Source organism: Oncorhynchus nerka, linkage group LG16, assembly GCF_034236695.1.
Source record: "Oncorhynchus nerka isolate Pitt River linkage group LG16, Oner_Uvic_2.0, whole genome shotgun sequence".
NCBI lineage: Eukaryota > Metazoa > Chordata > Actinopteri > Salmoniformes > Salmonidae > Oncorhynchus > Oncorhynchus nerka.
In genome coordinates this window covers 21,409,877-21,426,937 of record NC_088411.1, presented here as the reverse complement: position 1 = coordinate 21,426,937, position 17,061 = coordinate 21,409,877, and the positions used below count along the sequence as shown (strand labels likewise).

At 45.8% G+C, this 17,061-nt stretch overlaps 1 protein-coding gene across 1 annotated transcript in view; it reads left to right on the top strand.

The window, feature by feature from the left end:
* The first annotated feature begins 2,268 nt into the window (after positions 1–2,268).
* Positions 2,269–17,061, top strand: part of trrap (transformation/transcription domain-associated protein) — a 78,337-nt gene continuing 63,544 nt past the window's right edge. The window contains 22 exon segments of the mRNA XM_065002508.1: positions 2,269–2,295; positions 3,209–3,387; positions 3,820–3,869; positions 4,012–4,122; positions 4,236–4,340; positions 5,271–5,354; positions 5,639–5,695; positions 5,839–5,964; positions 6,212–6,378; positions 6,567–6,663; positions 6,819–6,957; positions 7,055–7,133; positions 7,555–7,789; positions 7,975–8,146; positions 8,149–8,322; positions 8,503–8,600; positions 9,630–9,818; positions 10,061–10,252; positions 10,483–10,648; positions 10,851–11,107; positions 11,252–11,452; positions 15,200–15,351. Of these exon segments, the coding sequence (XP_064858580.1) occupies positions 3,288–3,387; positions 3,820–3,869; positions 4,012–4,122; positions 4,236–4,340; positions 5,271–5,354; positions 5,639–5,695; positions 5,839–5,964; positions 6,212–6,378; positions 6,567–6,663; positions 6,819–6,957; positions 7,055–7,133; positions 7,555–7,789; positions 7,975–8,146; positions 8,149–8,322; positions 8,503–8,600; positions 9,630–9,818; positions 10,061–10,252; positions 10,483–10,648; positions 10,851–11,107; positions 11,252–11,452; positions 15,200–15,351 (2,951 nt within the window). The 5' untranslated portion in view covers positions 2,269–2,295; positions 3,209–3,287.

Here is a 17,061-nt window from a genome sequence, read left to right as displayed (position 1 = left end):
GGGAGACTCCGGCAGCTCAGGACAGACGGGAGACTCCGGCAGCTCAGGACAGACGGGAGACTCCGGCAGCTCAGGACAGACGGAGACTCCGGCAGCTCAGGACAGACGGGAGACTCCGGCAGCTCAGGACAGACGGGAGACTCCGGCAGCTCAGGACAGACGGGAGACTCCGGCAGCTCAGGACAGACGGGAGACTCCGGCAGCTCAGGACAGACGGGAACACCTGTAGGCAGAAGACGGAGAGACAGCCTGGTGCGGGGGGTTGCCACCGGAGGGCTGATGTGTGGAGGTGGCACTGGATAGACCGGGCCATGCAGGCGCACTGGAGCTCTTGAGCACCGAGCCTGCCCAACCTTACCTGGTTGCATGCTCCCGGTAGCCAGGCCAGTGTGGCGAGATGGAATAACCCGCACTGGGCTGTGCTGGCGAACCGGGGACACCATGCGTAAGGCTGGTGCCATGTACACCAGCCCAAGGAGACGCACTTGAGACCAGATGCGTAGAGCCGGCTTCATGGCACCTGGCTCGATGCAGTCTCTAGCCCGGCTGATACGAGGAGCTGGAATGTACCGCACCAGGCTATGCACCCGCACCGGGGACACCGTGCTCGGCACAGCATGGTGCCTGCCCGGTCCCTCTCGCTCTCCGGTAAGCACGGGGAGTCGGCACAGGTCTCCTACCTGGCTTCGCCACACTCCCCTTGTACCCACCACCGCACCGGTGACTCTCGGGCTTCCAACCACGCTGCCTCCTCATACCAGCGTCCCTCTGCCTTCGCTGCCTCCAGCTCTGGGACGGCGTTATTCCCCTGGCTGTGCCCAGGGACCTCTCCCGTCTAGAATTTCCTCCCAAGTCCATGAGTCCTGTGTCTTCGGCCGCTGTTGCCCATTACCACGCCGCTTGGTCCTCTGTTGGTGGGTGTTTCTGTAACGGCAGATTTCCTCTTCATCTGAAGCGGAGTAAGGATCGGACCAAGATGCAGCGTGGTAAGTGTTCATGACGATTTTAATAAGAAAAGCACTTAACACTATGAACTACAACCGTAACATATCGAAACAGCACCGTGTGGCGACAAACACCCACAAACCAACAGTGAAACCCAGGCTACCTAAATATGGTTCTCAATCAGGGACAAACATAAACAGCTGCCTCTGATTGAGAACCATATCAGGCCAAACACAGAAATAGAAAAAACATAGAAACACAAACATAGACTGCCCACCCCAACTCACGCCCTGACCATACTAAATAAAGACAAAACAAAGGAAATAAAGGTCAGAACGTGACAATAGTTTTATTAATTTGGAAAATGTACTATCATTTCTAACAGTGGAGGCTGGTGGGAGGAGCTATAGGCGGACGGGCTCATTGTAATGGGTAGAATGGAATATTGGAGTCAAACATGGCATCCATACGTTTGATGTGTACCGTTCCATTTATACCAATAATATATGCCATTTAGCAGACCAATTTATCCAAAGTCATGAGTGCATACATTTTTACACATGGGTGGTCCAATGAAGGCAATCCACTATCCTGGCATTGCAAGTGCAATGTTCTACCAAATGAGCTACAGAGGATCACATTTCTGTACTGTAGGCCCTAAATATTTTCTCAAACAGAGATGGTCTATTCCCATCTTGTGGCAAAGGATTTGTTTCAACATCTAAGCAAGGACTTTAGGACTGAACTGTGTTTGCTATATTGGATATATTACTACAGGGGACATTATTCACTGTAGGCCTATAATCACAAACTGACTTCTTGTAAATTGATCTTTATAGGGGCTAATGGCCAATGCTGGCTAAAAAAAAGAACGACATAGCTACATACTTAAAAAATATATGACACATGCATACATTGTCTATATTTATATTTTATAATTCGATACAAACTAAACACACAGCCAGCAACAGACCCAAGTGGGCAGACACCCAGAACTTCACGCTACATTGGCGCGCTCCACTGCATGCGTTGCGCAGTTTACCGCATAATTGTTTGCCTAGTAACAATCCGTAGAGCAGAAAAAGACCATCGAAAACGATGGTCTTACAACATCAAGCCGTTCCTGAATATCATTCCGCCAAGTACTATATTGATGAGGATTGTTGAAGGAACCGGAATATATATCACATTACGGTATTATTTATGCATATATAAAAAATATGTTTCAAATAATTGCATATGGGAATATAATTATTATCCTAGTAAAGTGCAAAAGTGTACATATATCAATCAGACTGGCTCTCGGAAACCGGAAGTCACAGAGGTACTATTTCCTGTCTGTGCTAGTTGGTAAGTTTAAATGGGATGCTTTCTTTTTCAATTACTTTCCTTAAAATATAATGTATATTTTGCATTGCATGCTCATTTTGGGATGATGAAGTCGTTAACTAGCGAATACGTTCTCAAAAAGTAAAACATATATTTATTTTGTCGACATACTAGCTAAACGGGGATGTGAGGGGTTAGCGCGATTGGTTTCTTTCTCTTTGGGAAGCAAGCTAGCTAGCCTGGTTACTAAACCACAGAGTTTGTCTTTGACTAAACCATCCAATATGGTCACTTTCTAAATTTGATTTTATGTGTATAGTTTATAGCAGTAATTATGTGAGGATTGTCCGTTTTCGACGGACAATGTTTATCTATTTATTTTATCACTTGCATGCTATAGATTATGTCATCTTTGTGCGCCTGACTTGAACTAGAGGCACGTTGCTAGTATTTTAGTTTAACTAGGCAAGTCGGTTAAGAACAAATGATTATTTTCAATGACAGCCTGGGTTAACTGCGTTGTTCAGGGGCAGAACGACAGATTTTTACCTTGTCGGCTCGGGGATTCGATCTAGCAACTCTCCGGTTAACGTTACTGGTCCAACGCTCTAACCACTAGGCTACCTGTCGACCCAGTATGTTATGCTAGCTAGTTGAATCCTAGATCGCTGTGGTGGAATAGAATACATTTCGGTAAGTTAAATTCAGCCGTACGCATTTGCTCACTGACCATAGTACTGGAAATGGTCTTACGGAGAATACGTATGTAATTTTATGAGTATACAGAGACTGCGCGGTTGCTTGCTGTCATACTATAGAGCGTTTGCCCGTTAGATAATTGTTGACACGTTCACTTGACTTGTTTTGTATGTTAGTTACTCATGCAAAACAAATGTCGTATTGTCACTGATTTCTTCCATTTTCTCACACGCAGTGCACATTTATTCTCTGTGAGAGGTGCAGACTCTTGTCTGCTCTACCCCATCGTAACCCTGTCACTCCCGGCGGGAACCATGGCCTTCGTGCCGACCCCCAGCCCAACGGTGGTGGACCAGACCACCCTCATGAAGAAGTACCTGCAGTTCGTGGCAGCCCTCACAGACAACAACACCCGTAAGTGAATGAGAAACTATGATAGTTGAGTGTGCCATAGTCTGAGAGTCAGCATGAGCCAGAGAATTATCCTGTGCTCAGAAACATAATTATTTGCGTGATGTAATGTATACTGGAGCTGTAGGTGCTATTGGTGAGTTGTGGGCATAGTTATTCAGTAATCTATGGTTTAGGTATAATCTCTACAGCAGGGGCAATGTGATGAGAGCGATATTCTTTAGTCCAGAATAAGGTACAGTGTATTTGTGATGGTGACTGACTGACTGAGTGTGTGCGAGTGTGTCTGATAAAGTACCTTAAAACACTCTGGGCGCTGTAAGTAAAACTGATAAGATCTGAGTGTCCCTGTCTGCACAGAGATGAGAAGTATATGATGACTCATTGTGTCACATGAGCTGTTTTAATGTTGTTACTGTATCCTCCAACACTCAGCTGATGAAACAAAGTTGAAGATGATGCAGGAGGTCAGCGAGAACTTTGAGGTAAGTTTCTACCATAGAATAACTAGAATGGGTATACCCATTATGTCTGTGTTTCTACTACAGCTGTAAGTCGCAACACTGTTCACTTATCTTGTCTACATAATGAAAACTGGTCTTATGTTAGTGGTGATGTCTTTTTCAGAATGTGACATCATCACCACAGTACTCCACCTTCCTGGAACACATCATCCCTCGCTTCCTTACCTTCCTCCAGGACGGAGAGGTGCAGTTCCTGCAGGAGAAGCCCACACAGGTAGGAGGACATTAAATCATTTAAATATTTATTTGCTTAAGGACAGATACAATTTAAACATGAAGTCATTGAATGCACAAGAATCAGATTCACCTTGTATTACTTTAAAACAGCAACTGAGGAAGCTGGTGCTGGAGATCATCCACCGGATCCCAACTAATGAACACCTGAGACCTCACACCAAGAACATTCTGTCTGTCATGTTTCGCTTCCTGGAGGTAAGTTGTCACTCGCGTCTATGACAGACATGATTTATGCTGCGTATCGTCTTTTCAGCAGAGGCGATGTGATGAGAGCGATATGCTTTAGTCCAGAGTAAGGTACAGTGTATTTGTGATGGTGACTGACTGACTGAGTGTGTGCGAGTGTGTCTGATAAATGTACCTTAAAACACTCTGGGCGCTGAAAGTAAAACTGATAAGATCTGAGAATGCCTGTTTGCTGAGAGATGGGAACTGTGTGGTGGTGGAATGTTCCATAGGAACCAATCGTTTCAGAAATCTATCAAAAAGGTATTGTCCACCCCACACACACACACACACACACGTACTGAGTGGACAAAACATTAGGAACACCTTCCTAATATCGAGTTGCACCCCTTTTGCCTTCAGAACAGCTTCAATCTATCGGGGCATTGACTCTACAAGGTGTCGAAAGCATTCCACAGGGATGCTGGCCCATGTGGACTCCAATGCTTCCCACAGTTGTGTCAAGTTGGCTGGATGTTCTTTGGGTGGTGGATCATTCTTGTTAAACAAGGGAAACTGTTGCGTGTGAAAAACCCAGCAGCGTTTCAGTTCTCAACACACTCAAACCTATGCGCCTGGCACCTACTACCATGCCCCGTTCAAAGTCACTTAAATCCTTTGTCTTGGCCATTCACCCTCTGAATGGCACACATACACAATCCATGTCTCAAGACTTAAAAATCCTTCTTAAACCTTCCTCCTCCTCTTCATCTACACTGATTGAAGTGGATTTAGAGAGTGATATCAATAAGAGATCATAGCTTTCACCTGGTCAGCCTGTCATGGACGGTGTTCTTAATGTTTTGTCAGTGTATTTAGTCCAGATAGTTATCTGTCCCTAACCTGAACTGATTGACTCAGTGTTTTCTTTGCATTGCATCGCTCGTTGTTTGCTTTCAGATTGAGAGCGAGGAGAACGTGCTGATATGCCTGCGTATTATCATTGAACTGCACAAACAGTTCCGTCCACAGATCTCTCAAGAGGTGAGAACCTTTCTTTTCTCCAATCTCACTTTGTGTTGATGAACAGAAGACCTGCCTACAGTGTCTTGCCATGACTCTATCTCAATTCCTCTTTCCATGATTCCTCGCATCTCCTTGCCTCCTTAACCGTATTGGATCAGACCTTCCCCAATATGTTTCGAGAATAAAGCGAGGAAAGAAGATGTGAGGAATCGCGCAAAGATTAATTGCGATGGAGCCCATGTCTGGATGCTGAACTGTGCTCCTCTGATCAAGGTATTAACTGTCTGCTGTAATCTTTTCAGATCCATCACTTTCTGGACTTTGTTAAGCAGATCTATAAGGAGCTGCCTAAAGTAGTGGTAAGACAACAGAAAAGCAGGTGGCTTATTGAGCGGGGAAATGTTTGGTCTCTGAGGATGTAGGAATCATGTTCTCACTTTTGCATTCTCCTTCCCTCTTGTCTTTTCTCCCTGTCTCTGTTCTTGTCCCGGTTCTCTCTCAGGCTCGGTACTTTGAGAATCCCCAGGTGATAGCTGAGAACACTGTGCCTTCTCCTGAGATGGTGGGCATGATCACCTCGGTGTTGGTGAAGACCGCCCCCGAGAGGGAGGACAGTGAAACACGCACAGTGAGTACTATCAACTGTCTGTAACTCCTCTTATTACCACTTGGTGGTGTAGAAGCACTGGCAAAGCATCTCAGACCAGGGCTCGTTTTCTAGGTAGAAATGTAAGGCACAGAGCTCATGTGATTCATCATTGAATCATGTCTGTTCTACACAGTATATTTATATCTGAATGTTCCATACTTTTGTACCGATCCTGAATATAGGCTGGCATTTCCCTTGCCTGACTCCTGTTTATTTGTTTCTCCAGCACACCATCATCCCACGAGGGTCCCTGTCCCTGAAGGTGCTGGCTGAGCTGCCTATCATAGTGGTGCTCATGTACCAGCTGTATAAACTGAACATCCATAACGTGGTATCTGAGTTTGTCCCCCTCATCATGAACACTATCATGCTGCAGGTTTCTCCCCAGGCCAGGTAAGAAGCCTGTGTGTGCGATTGAGTCTGTCTTGCTTCCTTCCTTTAGACAATCATAATTGTTATTTTTGCTAAACAACCACAAGAACATGAAATGGTATTAAAGCATAAATCATTATTAAGGGTACAGTGGAATTGTTTGCTTTGTATATAAGTAGTTATTGTAAACCCTAACATGTAACTTTCAGGCAACACAAGCTGTATAACAAGGAGCTGTATGCTGACTTTATCGCTGCTCAGATCAAGACCCTGTCCTTCCTGGCCTACATCATCCGCATTTACCAGGTACATATACCCATGTTGTGCTTTTCACTTCCTGTGCCTGTGTTCAATTTCTCATTTCATTTTCTGTATTGTATTTACCTGGCACACAGAGTACTTAATGCCAGTTTTCATGGAACTTCCTAAACTATATTGTGTTTGTGTATCCCTCTGACCAGGACCTGGTAGGGAAGTACTCCCAGCAGATGGTAAAGGGCATGCTGCAGCTGCTCACCAACTGTCCCTCTGAGACAGCCCATCTACGCAAGGAACTGCTCATCGCTGCCAAACACATCCTCACCACAGACCTGCGCAGCCGTACGCATTGACACACGCACACACAAGCATGCACAAACCAATGCAAAATTGTTCACTCAGATTAATTCTGACACTTTATTTTCATTCTGTGTTGCAGAGTTCATTCCTTGCATGGACAAACTTTTTGATGAGTCCATACTGATCGGGTCTGGCTACACAGCCCGGGAGACACTGAGGTAAGACCATTCTCACCCTCTCATCAAACACCAGCCTTCATCTTTCATTAGTCTCCATGTGAAACAAGCCGTAGCTATCAGACCTGGCAGATCTGTGGATTGTGGAGTATAAAAAAAGGGAAAAGGTGTCTTCTAATGCTCTTTAAAGCTCCGGCACCTTCCATGCACTGATTATAAATCGCTCTGGATTAGAGCCTTTAGTGTCTGCTAAATGACTGAGATGTTACGTAAACTGTAAAAACGTTCCATTTGATAGTGAACTCTTCTGACCTCTCCCTTCCCCTCCTGTCACTCCAGACCCCTGGCCTACATGGTAGTTGGTGATCTGACTTTTAACCCTTTCTCCCCTCCAGACAATGTAATGTAAAATATAACCTTCTGTTTTGATAGTGGTGAACCTTTGCAACTCCTCTCCCTCCAGACCACTGGCCTACAGCACGCTGGCAGACCTGGTGCACCACGTGCGTCAGAACCTGCCTCTCACAGACCTGTCTCTGGCCGTGCAGCTGTTTGCCAAGAACATAGATGACGAGTCTCTCCCCAGCAGCATCCAGACCATGTCCTGCAAACTGCTGCTTAACCTGGTCGACTGCATCCGCTCCAAGAGTGAACAGGAGAACGGCAACGGCCGGGACATACTGATGAGAATGCTGGAAGTAAGTAAAGCGAGATGGGAAACGACAGCCTGATTTATAAGGAAAGGGGCAATGTTGTGCCCAATCACAAATCAACTCTGCGCCTTTTATACTATCTCTAGGTTCCCCATGTAAGAAGATTATGTTCCTTTTATGATTATCAAGACACTGACTTCAATACATCTTCAATCTCCTTCTTCCTCAAGGTGTTTGTGCTGAAGTTCCACACCATCGCTCGCTACCAGCTCGCCACCATCTTCAAGAAGTGCAAGCCCCAGTCAGAGATGGGCGTGGTCGAACCTCAGGGGGCACTACCCGGGGTCCCCACAACTCCTGCCCTCCCAGCCACCCCTGTCCTCCCTGCCCTGCCTCCCCTTGCGCCCCTAACCCTGTCACCCCCGCCCCTCCCGCCCCCGCCACCCCCTTCGACCGGCTGGGAGAGAAGGAGGACAAGCAGACATTCCAGGTGTCGGACTGTCGCAGCCTGGTGAAGACGCTGGTCTGTGGGGTGAAGACCATCACCTGGGGAATCACTTCCTGCAAGGCTCCTGGAGGTGAGGAGCCAGAAAAATGGCCCTTACATTACACTCGGAGGAAAAATGGACACTTGAGTTCCGATGTCAAGATTGACCCTTTTTTCCCCATTGATTTCCATCCTCATTTCATGAAGATAACTCAGGATAAACTAACCTCACTGATTGCTTACCACTCCTGTTGTGTGTTCTGTGTTGCAGAGGCCCAGTTCATTCCTAACAAGCAGCTTCAGCCCAAGGAGACTCAGATCTACATCAAGCTGGTGAAATACGCCATGCAGGCCTTGGACATCTACCAGGTATGACTGCCAGTGTACCAGTAGGGCTTTGTCTTATGGAGATATGATTATATAGCCATACATTATACATTGCACTGTGTATAAGAGAGCTCCACTGCCCTCTTAGCTAGCTACAGATTGATCAGGATATAACCAGATAGAAAACTCTGGGTCATACCACTATATACTGTACATGTGTATACCAGCTCTCTTCTCCCTCCTGGCTAGGTACATTGCCTATGGTATAACCAGGGCCATACGACCTGGAGTTTCTACATTGTACCACTATCAAGTCCAGGGTGTAACGAGAGCCAAACAGTGTATATACTTGTGAATATCAGCGCCCCGTCTGCCCTCTGCTACAGATTACTCAGGGTTACCATAATATAACAGCTCCCCCTCTCTTGGCTGGTACAGATTGATCAGGGTTACCGTAATAACCATAGTATAACAGTGCCCCGTCCATCCTCAGATAGATACAGATTACTCTGGGTTACCATAATAACCATAGTATAACAGCGCCCCATCCCCCTCTCCTGGCTAGGTACAGGGTACAGATTGATCAGGGTTGCTGTAATAACCGTAATATAACAGCGCCCCGTCCTCCTCTCCTGGCTAGGTACAGGGTACAGATTGATCAGGGTTGCTGTAATAAGATTGATCAGGGTTGCTGTAATATAATATAACAGCGCCCCATCCCCCTCTCCTGGCTAGGTACAGGGTACAGATTGATCAGGGTTGCTGTAATAACCGTAGCGCCCGTCCTCCTCTCCTGGCTATATAACAGGGTTGCTGCCCAGCGTCCTCCTCTCCTGGCTAGGTACAGGGTACAGATTGATCAGGGTTGCTGTAATAACCGTAATATAACAGCGCCCCGTCCTCCTCTCCTGGCTAGGTACAGGGTACAGATTGATCAGGGTTGCTGTAATAACCGTAATATAACAGCACCCCGTCCCCTCTCCTGGCTAGGTACAGGGTACAGATTGATCAGGGTTGCTGTAATAACCGTAATATAACAGCGCCCCGTCCCCCTCTCCTGGCTAGGTACAGATTGCCAACAACCAGCAGACGTACATCAGAGTGGCCAACTGTCAGACGGTGCGTATGAAGGAGGAGAAGGAGGTGCTGGAGCACTTTGCTGGGGTCTTCACGATGATGAACCCCCTCACCTTCAAGGAGATCTTCCAGACCACAGTCCCCTACATGGTGGAGAGGATCTCCAAGAACTACGCCTTGCAGGTAACCACACTCTCTGTTGTTGTGTCCTAAATGGCACCTTGTTTGCAATGTAGTGCACTACTTTTGTTCAGGGCTCTAAGAGCAATTTCAGATCTGGGTTTAACGGAACATTTCGGGCCGGTTTCACGGACCCAGATTAAGTCTAGTCCTAGACTAAAGATAACTTTCAATGAAATGTGTGTATGTAGGATTGGTTTTGTTTGGGGACTAATGTGTAAACCCTCACCATCTAATTTTTCCAGATCGTGGCTAACTCGTTCCTTGCTAACCTGTCGACGTCAGTCCTGTTTGCCACCATCCTGGTGGAGTACCTTCTGGAGAGACTACCTGAGATGGGCTCCAACGTAGAGCTGTCCAACCTCTACCTCAAGCTATTCAAACTGGTCTTCGGCTCTGTCTCGCTGTTCGCTGCTGAGAACGAGCAGATGCTCAAGGTTAGGGTGACGTTTATTTTCATCAACCGTGTTGCATAGTTTCGATGCCTCTTCCTCTTGGAAGCCCTGTCCTAAATTGACAATGGTTGTTGAGATAACTATCCTGACTGAATTGAAATGCACAGGAAACAACATTAGTCTTGTCTGAAGGCTAAATTGTGATGTTCACCATACTTTCAAAACCAAATGTATCGATGTCGAACACAAATCAAGTCTCTTCCTTCCCCCAGCCTCACCTCCACAAGATAGTGAACAGCTCCATGGAACTGGCCCAGTCTGCTAAGGAACCATACAACTACTTCCTGCTTCTCAGGGCTCTCTTCCGTTCCATTGGTGGAGGCAGCCATGACCTGCTTTACCAGGAATTCCTGCCCCTACTACCCAACCTGCTGCAGGGTAGTTTGCGCCACACACAAAAAATAAATTCAAATATTGTTTTGTAGCTTTTAAAGTTAGTAGCATGTCTTTTCATATGCACTGATCTGAAGACACAGGATAGATGGGTAAAAAAAACATGGTGGATGCCAAGCAGGAATTTGCTTTACAGGACGTCTCCAGTCCTCTCTCCTCACTTTGGCCTCCGCTCTCCTTCCACCAGGCCTCAACATGCTCCAGAGTGGTCTCCATAAGCAGCACATGAAGGATCTGTTTGTGGAGCTGTGTCTGACGGTGCCTGTGAGGCTGAGCTCCCTGCTGCCCTACCTGCCCATGCTGATGGACCCGCTGGTCTCTGCTCTGAATGGCTCCCAGACGCTGGTCAGCCAGGGCCTCCGCACCCTGGAGCTCTGTGTGGACAACCTGCAGCCAGACTTCCTCTACGATCATATACAGCCCGTCAGAGCAGAGCTTATGCAGGTAAGGACGTACACACGGATGCAGGCACAAATACAAGCAAGCACCACAGAAGCGTGCACCCCCCACACACGCATTCAATCTATACACACATCCCAGTCTCTGCTCTCACTTCCTAACCTTTGACCCCTCTCCCCCCTCCCCTAGGCGTTGTGGCGGACGCTGCGTAACCCAGCGGAGACCATCAGCCATGTGGCGTACCGAGTGCTGGGGAAGTTTGGCGGCAGCAACAGGAAGATGCTGAAGGAATCCCAGAGACTACAGTACGTGGTGACTGAGGTTCAGGGACCCAGCATCAAGGCAGAGTTCACTGACTGCAAGGCCTCTATACAGCTGCCCATGGAGAAGGTATGTGACTTGTCAGCCATTACGGGTGTGAATGGAGCTTGGTATGGTAGCCATTTTGGGTCATAGTAGTGGTTAAGGTATTCAACTGTGCTGTGTTGGGCATTAAGTCGAGTAGCAGGGTATTGTAGTATGTTCTCAAAGCAAAACTCTAGTGAGCAACATTTTTAAAATCTAGGCAAGAGACAACATCAAAACCCCTCCGTTAAATTCTACTTATCCACCCCTTTCTCCTTTTCTATTTCAATGTGATTACAAAGCAGAGAAAGTAGTTAGAGAACAGTGGAAGTAGCGAGAATAGGGGTGATCGTTCCTCTGAGGGTTAATGAATCCCTGTCAGAGTTGAGCTTCTCTCTGCGAGAGAAGACTGTCTTCCCCATGTAATTAAAGACATCATGCGTCCTTACGGGCTCCTCATCTCTGCTCCAGGCATGAATAATCAATCTACAGAACCCTGGACGAAGACGATTATTTGCTTTCTAATGACTCTATCGCTGTCTGCTAAAAGTGAAACTCACATGCACACTGTCATTTCTGTAATTGAGTTGACGCTCCAAAGATTGATGCCACAGTCCCCTTTCTCTCTCTGGAATTAAGTGGCTTAATGGTATTTACATCATGTGTCTTATCCTGAAATTTATTTGGATGGTAATGACTAGAAGGACGGTGTTTGTTCCTCTGGAGCTCGCCAGCTTGTAGTCTTAAAATCCGGAAATGAGTTTTCTCTGGTTCGTTCTGCCATCTCTATGGGGAAAATGAATGGGGTTTTGGGATAGATGCTGAAAATAGGGCCTGAAGTGAGGTTTACCACAGACTTTATTTTTGGTGTTTATCCCCCCCCCAAAAAGAGAAACTATTAATTTCCCCATAGGCTTTGACCAAAGAGCTTTGGCAGAGTTAGTGCCTACAAAAAGACACCACTGCTATTGCCCTCCATTCTCACTCATTTTCTCCCTATCCCCTTTGCCTGCTCTCTTCTCCCACTTTCCCTCGTCCTCTTTATCTCTGCCGGCCCCCCTCTCTCTCCACTGCCTCCTCCTTTTGAAGTGAGACACTCTGTCTATTTAAAGCGCCTGAGTCTCTCTTTATTCAAAACACTTTCTAAAATCTTTGTCTTTATATCTATGTACTTTGTTGAGATGGGATGAGTGCATGTCAGCCAGTAGCAGTGTAGCCCTAATGTGCTGACAGGGCTAAGCCAGTAGAATTCAATTATGCACTCTCCTTCTCTTCTCCTTCCTCTTCCACCAGACAGACCATCCTTCTCTCTTGTTCTTTCTCCCTCGCTCCTCTCTCTGAGTGGCGTTAATTAGTTCATTTTCTCCCTCTTAAGTGTCCGGCCGCATTGGTTTGTCAGATCATAATCTGGCAGTTGAAATGGCTTCTGCTGGGCTCGGGCCCGGCACCATGTGTAGAGTTTCTTTCTCCATGGCAGGTTACGCATAGCGCCGATCTCAGGCATGAGTTAAACACACTGCCTGAGTGCAGTAGGGTTGTTATTCTACACAGGGTACAGGGCTCCAGTCTGCAACCATTTTGTCATATTTTGTGACCCTGTCACTTGTCTGTGCGAGGTAGGGTTAGATAAAATTCAAAAATTCTCCCAGGTGTGACTGATTTATGTGTACAATGGATATATTCAAATGAATATTTTTAAGGCTGTCTCTCCCTAATTGATTGTACAATGTAAACACGTAATATTATGGTTTGAGGGTGTGATATGGGAATACATGTTTTTATTTTATTTTTGACATTATAAAGAACCTTTGGCAACACTGCCATGTTGTTCTGAGCCTTGCTGCTGGAAAACCAGATTAGTGTCTGACTTTTGGCTGTCGCAGATGCACCTCCCCTGACTTCGCTCCCTGACTTTTGTCTACAGTCGGTTACTTTAGCCTTACCATTTTTAAACGCGCCCAATATATGCGGTGCTGCTCGTGAATTTGACTTCATAATTTTAAAGGTAATCTCAATTTGACCCGCCAGATTCAGACGCTTGAAAACACAAACACTACAACTGAACAAATCATGATTCGTTTTTATTTTAGTTGGTTTAGAGCCAAAGATTATAATTGTTTTCTTGTTTTAGTTTACTATAACCTTGGCTCAAAGCACCCTGTTTTACGATCATGATATCTGTGGAGTGCATGGGGAAATGCGTATTGGCCATCGCAGGTGCACAAGGGCTCATTGCAAAGTTTCTTTTTAGGACATTGCATTTACTGTTATTGTGCCTACTAGAAGGTGTTATTTTTAGAGTTGGCGATCCAGATCACGTGTTTTGAGTTTTCACTTCCTCCGGTGGTGAATTAGCACATATTGAATTAGGCCTATACAGTATTTAATACTGTTAGTGAACATAAAGATTAAGGCAAAAAAAATCTGAATATTCTGGAGCCCTATTTTGACAGTAAAATATAACAAAACCTATCTCTGGATATACCAAAAACATTCACTGCAATTAGGTTGCATATCAAACTATTTAGAATCATTCATTCCTGCTTTGACATGTTAGCTGTAACAACTTATTTATTGAATACAATCTCGGTAGTCGATTCGCCTTCTTAATAAGGCATTGTGAATTACTTTATCACTTTCACAAGATGATGACTTGAATGTATTCTATTGTGTGATGCAGATTTCAATTTTTGTGTGGAGGGGGCACCAAATCATGGGAAAGAAAATGTTAGTCTTGAGCCGTGGGGTATTTATTGTTCTACTCAGATTATTTTAACTTTCAATGAATTATGTTACATTTGTTAACTTTGTTCAAAGGGTTGTTTTCATGGGACGTTTTGAGAAATGCTGAGCGAATAACTGAAATGTTAGTTATATTTTTGTTTTTAAACAACTAATTGATGAACATCAGTTCAATTATTTCCATTTCCTTCTGGTTTTTCCTGTAAGCTCAATGCGCACATTGCGTAGTTTCTATAGCGATAAATCTGTACTAGGGAGTTGTAGTTTCCAACAGGATAAAATGCTACATAGTTTCACTCAGAAAACCTGAAACTACAATGACCATAATCCACTGCGCGCCTGTCTGTGTTTCTTTAACGCCTGTTATAGTAGTGTCAGGCAGAACCTGAGAGAAGAGACAGAAGAATGTGTGATGGAGAGGGATAGAAAGCTGTTGTTTCGAGGTATCTCTGCCTGAAAATAAAGGATCTAAGTGATTTGATTGTTGGTATTCAGCAGTATTAAAGTATGCCTTATTTACTTTGAAGAACTACTAAAATTGTGATTTTTGTCAGACAACGTAGGCAGCAGCTCTATAGAGATGATGACTTGGAATGAAATAATATCATCATATAAAGCCATTTAATATACATAACTGAAATATTTGCTTAAAGTAGGCCCTAAGTAATGTGAATAAATGATGGTTATTAAGTGATAAGCAGTAATGTACAGTCACTACCATCATGAGGCTTTTATTCATTGTTTGATTATTTTACAGCATTCAAGCCACACAATGCATTTCATGTAAAGAAAACAACAATCGAAATCGAAAACCATGATTATTTAAAAAATAATCAAACCGAACCGTCTTCAAAAAGCACTATTCGCTCAGCACTAGTGTTGAACATTTACTGCTTGTCAAGTGTCCTTTGTAAGTTGACAAAAAACAGCTCTTTCATCTTATAAATCCACCATGGTCAATTAAATGATTTACTGTAGGATCTTATTTTGAAGCCTTGTCTGTATGGATGTTGGAAGGTAAACGTCTCTCTGTGTCTGTTTCCCCTGCAGGCTATAGAGACTGCTCTGGATTGTCTAAAGAGTGCCAACACGGAGCCGTACTACAGACGACAGGCCTGGGAGGTCATCAAGTGTTTCCTGGTTGCCATGACAAGCCTGGACGACAACAAACACGCCCTGTACCAGCTACTTGCTCACCCCAAGTAAGACTACACACACCCTTAACCCCATATGACTTGAGGTCTTTCTCCCTCTGCCCTAATTAATCTCCATATATACCCCTCTCCATCCCTCCCATCCACTTTGCCCCTCCTCTCTCATATCTTCCATCACGTGTCAAGCTGCTTCATCAGCTCTGTCAAGTGTCACAGCTGCTGATTACTGAAAGATGCTTCAGCAGAGAGAGACGGAGGGGAGAGTGGGTCTCATTACTATCATTGATCCTCACCAGGGGCTTATTGACTTTCCCCTCTCTGTTTACGCTCCTCCCTGCTCCACACACAGCCCCCCACCCCCCCACCTCTGTCAGATGTTTTGATTCATGACTTCTGTTCTCTCTCGCCCCCTCATTCTCTGTCTGTTTTACCGGTTGGTCACCGTGAAAAGGGCCTTTCAGTGAACAGCATCAGCTTTTCTTTAATATCACCAAATGCCAAGAAGTGAGAATGGAGCTCCATCAGAGTGGCCGGGGCTGTAAATGAACAGAAATTGATCTGGCAGTCTGTCTAACTGCCCCCCTCCCCTAAATCCCTCCCTCCCTCATCTTCTCCCCTCTCAGCCTCTCCCTCTCCTAAAGCAAAAGTATTTTAAATGGTGATAATGAAATGGAGCAATCCATCAGGGGTAGCCATGGCATCTGGCATTATAAAACATAAGCTCAAGCATGGAGAAAACAGCCTCTCAATCAAACCAACCCGTCCCCTTTAGCAGGGCTAAATAACACACACCAACCCGTCCCCTTCAGCAGGGCTAAATAACAACACACCAACCCGTCCCCTTCAGCAGGGCTAAATAACACACACCAACCCGTCCCCTTCAGCAGGGCTAAATAACAACACACCAACCCGTCCCCTTCAGCAGGGCTAAATAACACACACCAACCTGTCCCCTTCAGCAGGGCTAAATAACAACACACCAACCCGTCCCCTTCAGCAGGGCTAAATAACAACACACCAACCCGTCCCCTTCAGCAGGGCTAAATAACAACACACCAACCCGTCCCCTTCAGCAGGGCTAAATAACACACACCAACCCGTCCCCTTCAGCAGGGCTAAATAACAACACACCAACCCGTCCCCTTCAGCAGGGCTAAATAACAACACACCAACCCGTCCCCTTCAGCAGGGCTAAATAACAACACACCAACCCGTCCCCTTCAGCAGGGCTAAATAACAACACACCAACCCGTCCCCTTCAGCAGGGCTAAATAACACACACCAACCCGTCCCCTTCAGCAGGGCTAAATAACACACACCAACCCGTCCCCTTCAGCAGGGCTAAATAACAACACACCAACCCGTCCCCTTCAGCAGGGCTAAATAACAACACACCAACCCGGCCCCTTCAGCAGGGCTAAATAACAACACACCAACCCGGCCCCTTCAGCAGGGCTAAATAACAACACACCAACCCGTCCCCTTCAGCAGGGCTAAATAACACACACCAACCCGTCCCCTTCAGCAGGGCTAAATAACAACACACCAACCCGTCCCCTTCAGCAGGGCTAAATAACAACACACCAACCTGTCCCCTTCAGCAGGGCTAAATAACACACACCAACCCGTCCCCTTCAGCAGGGCTAAATAACAACACACCAACCCGTCCCCTTCAGCAGGGCTAAATAACAACACACCAACCCGTCCCCTTCAGCAGGGCTAAATAACAACACACCAACCCGGCCCCTTCAGCAGGGC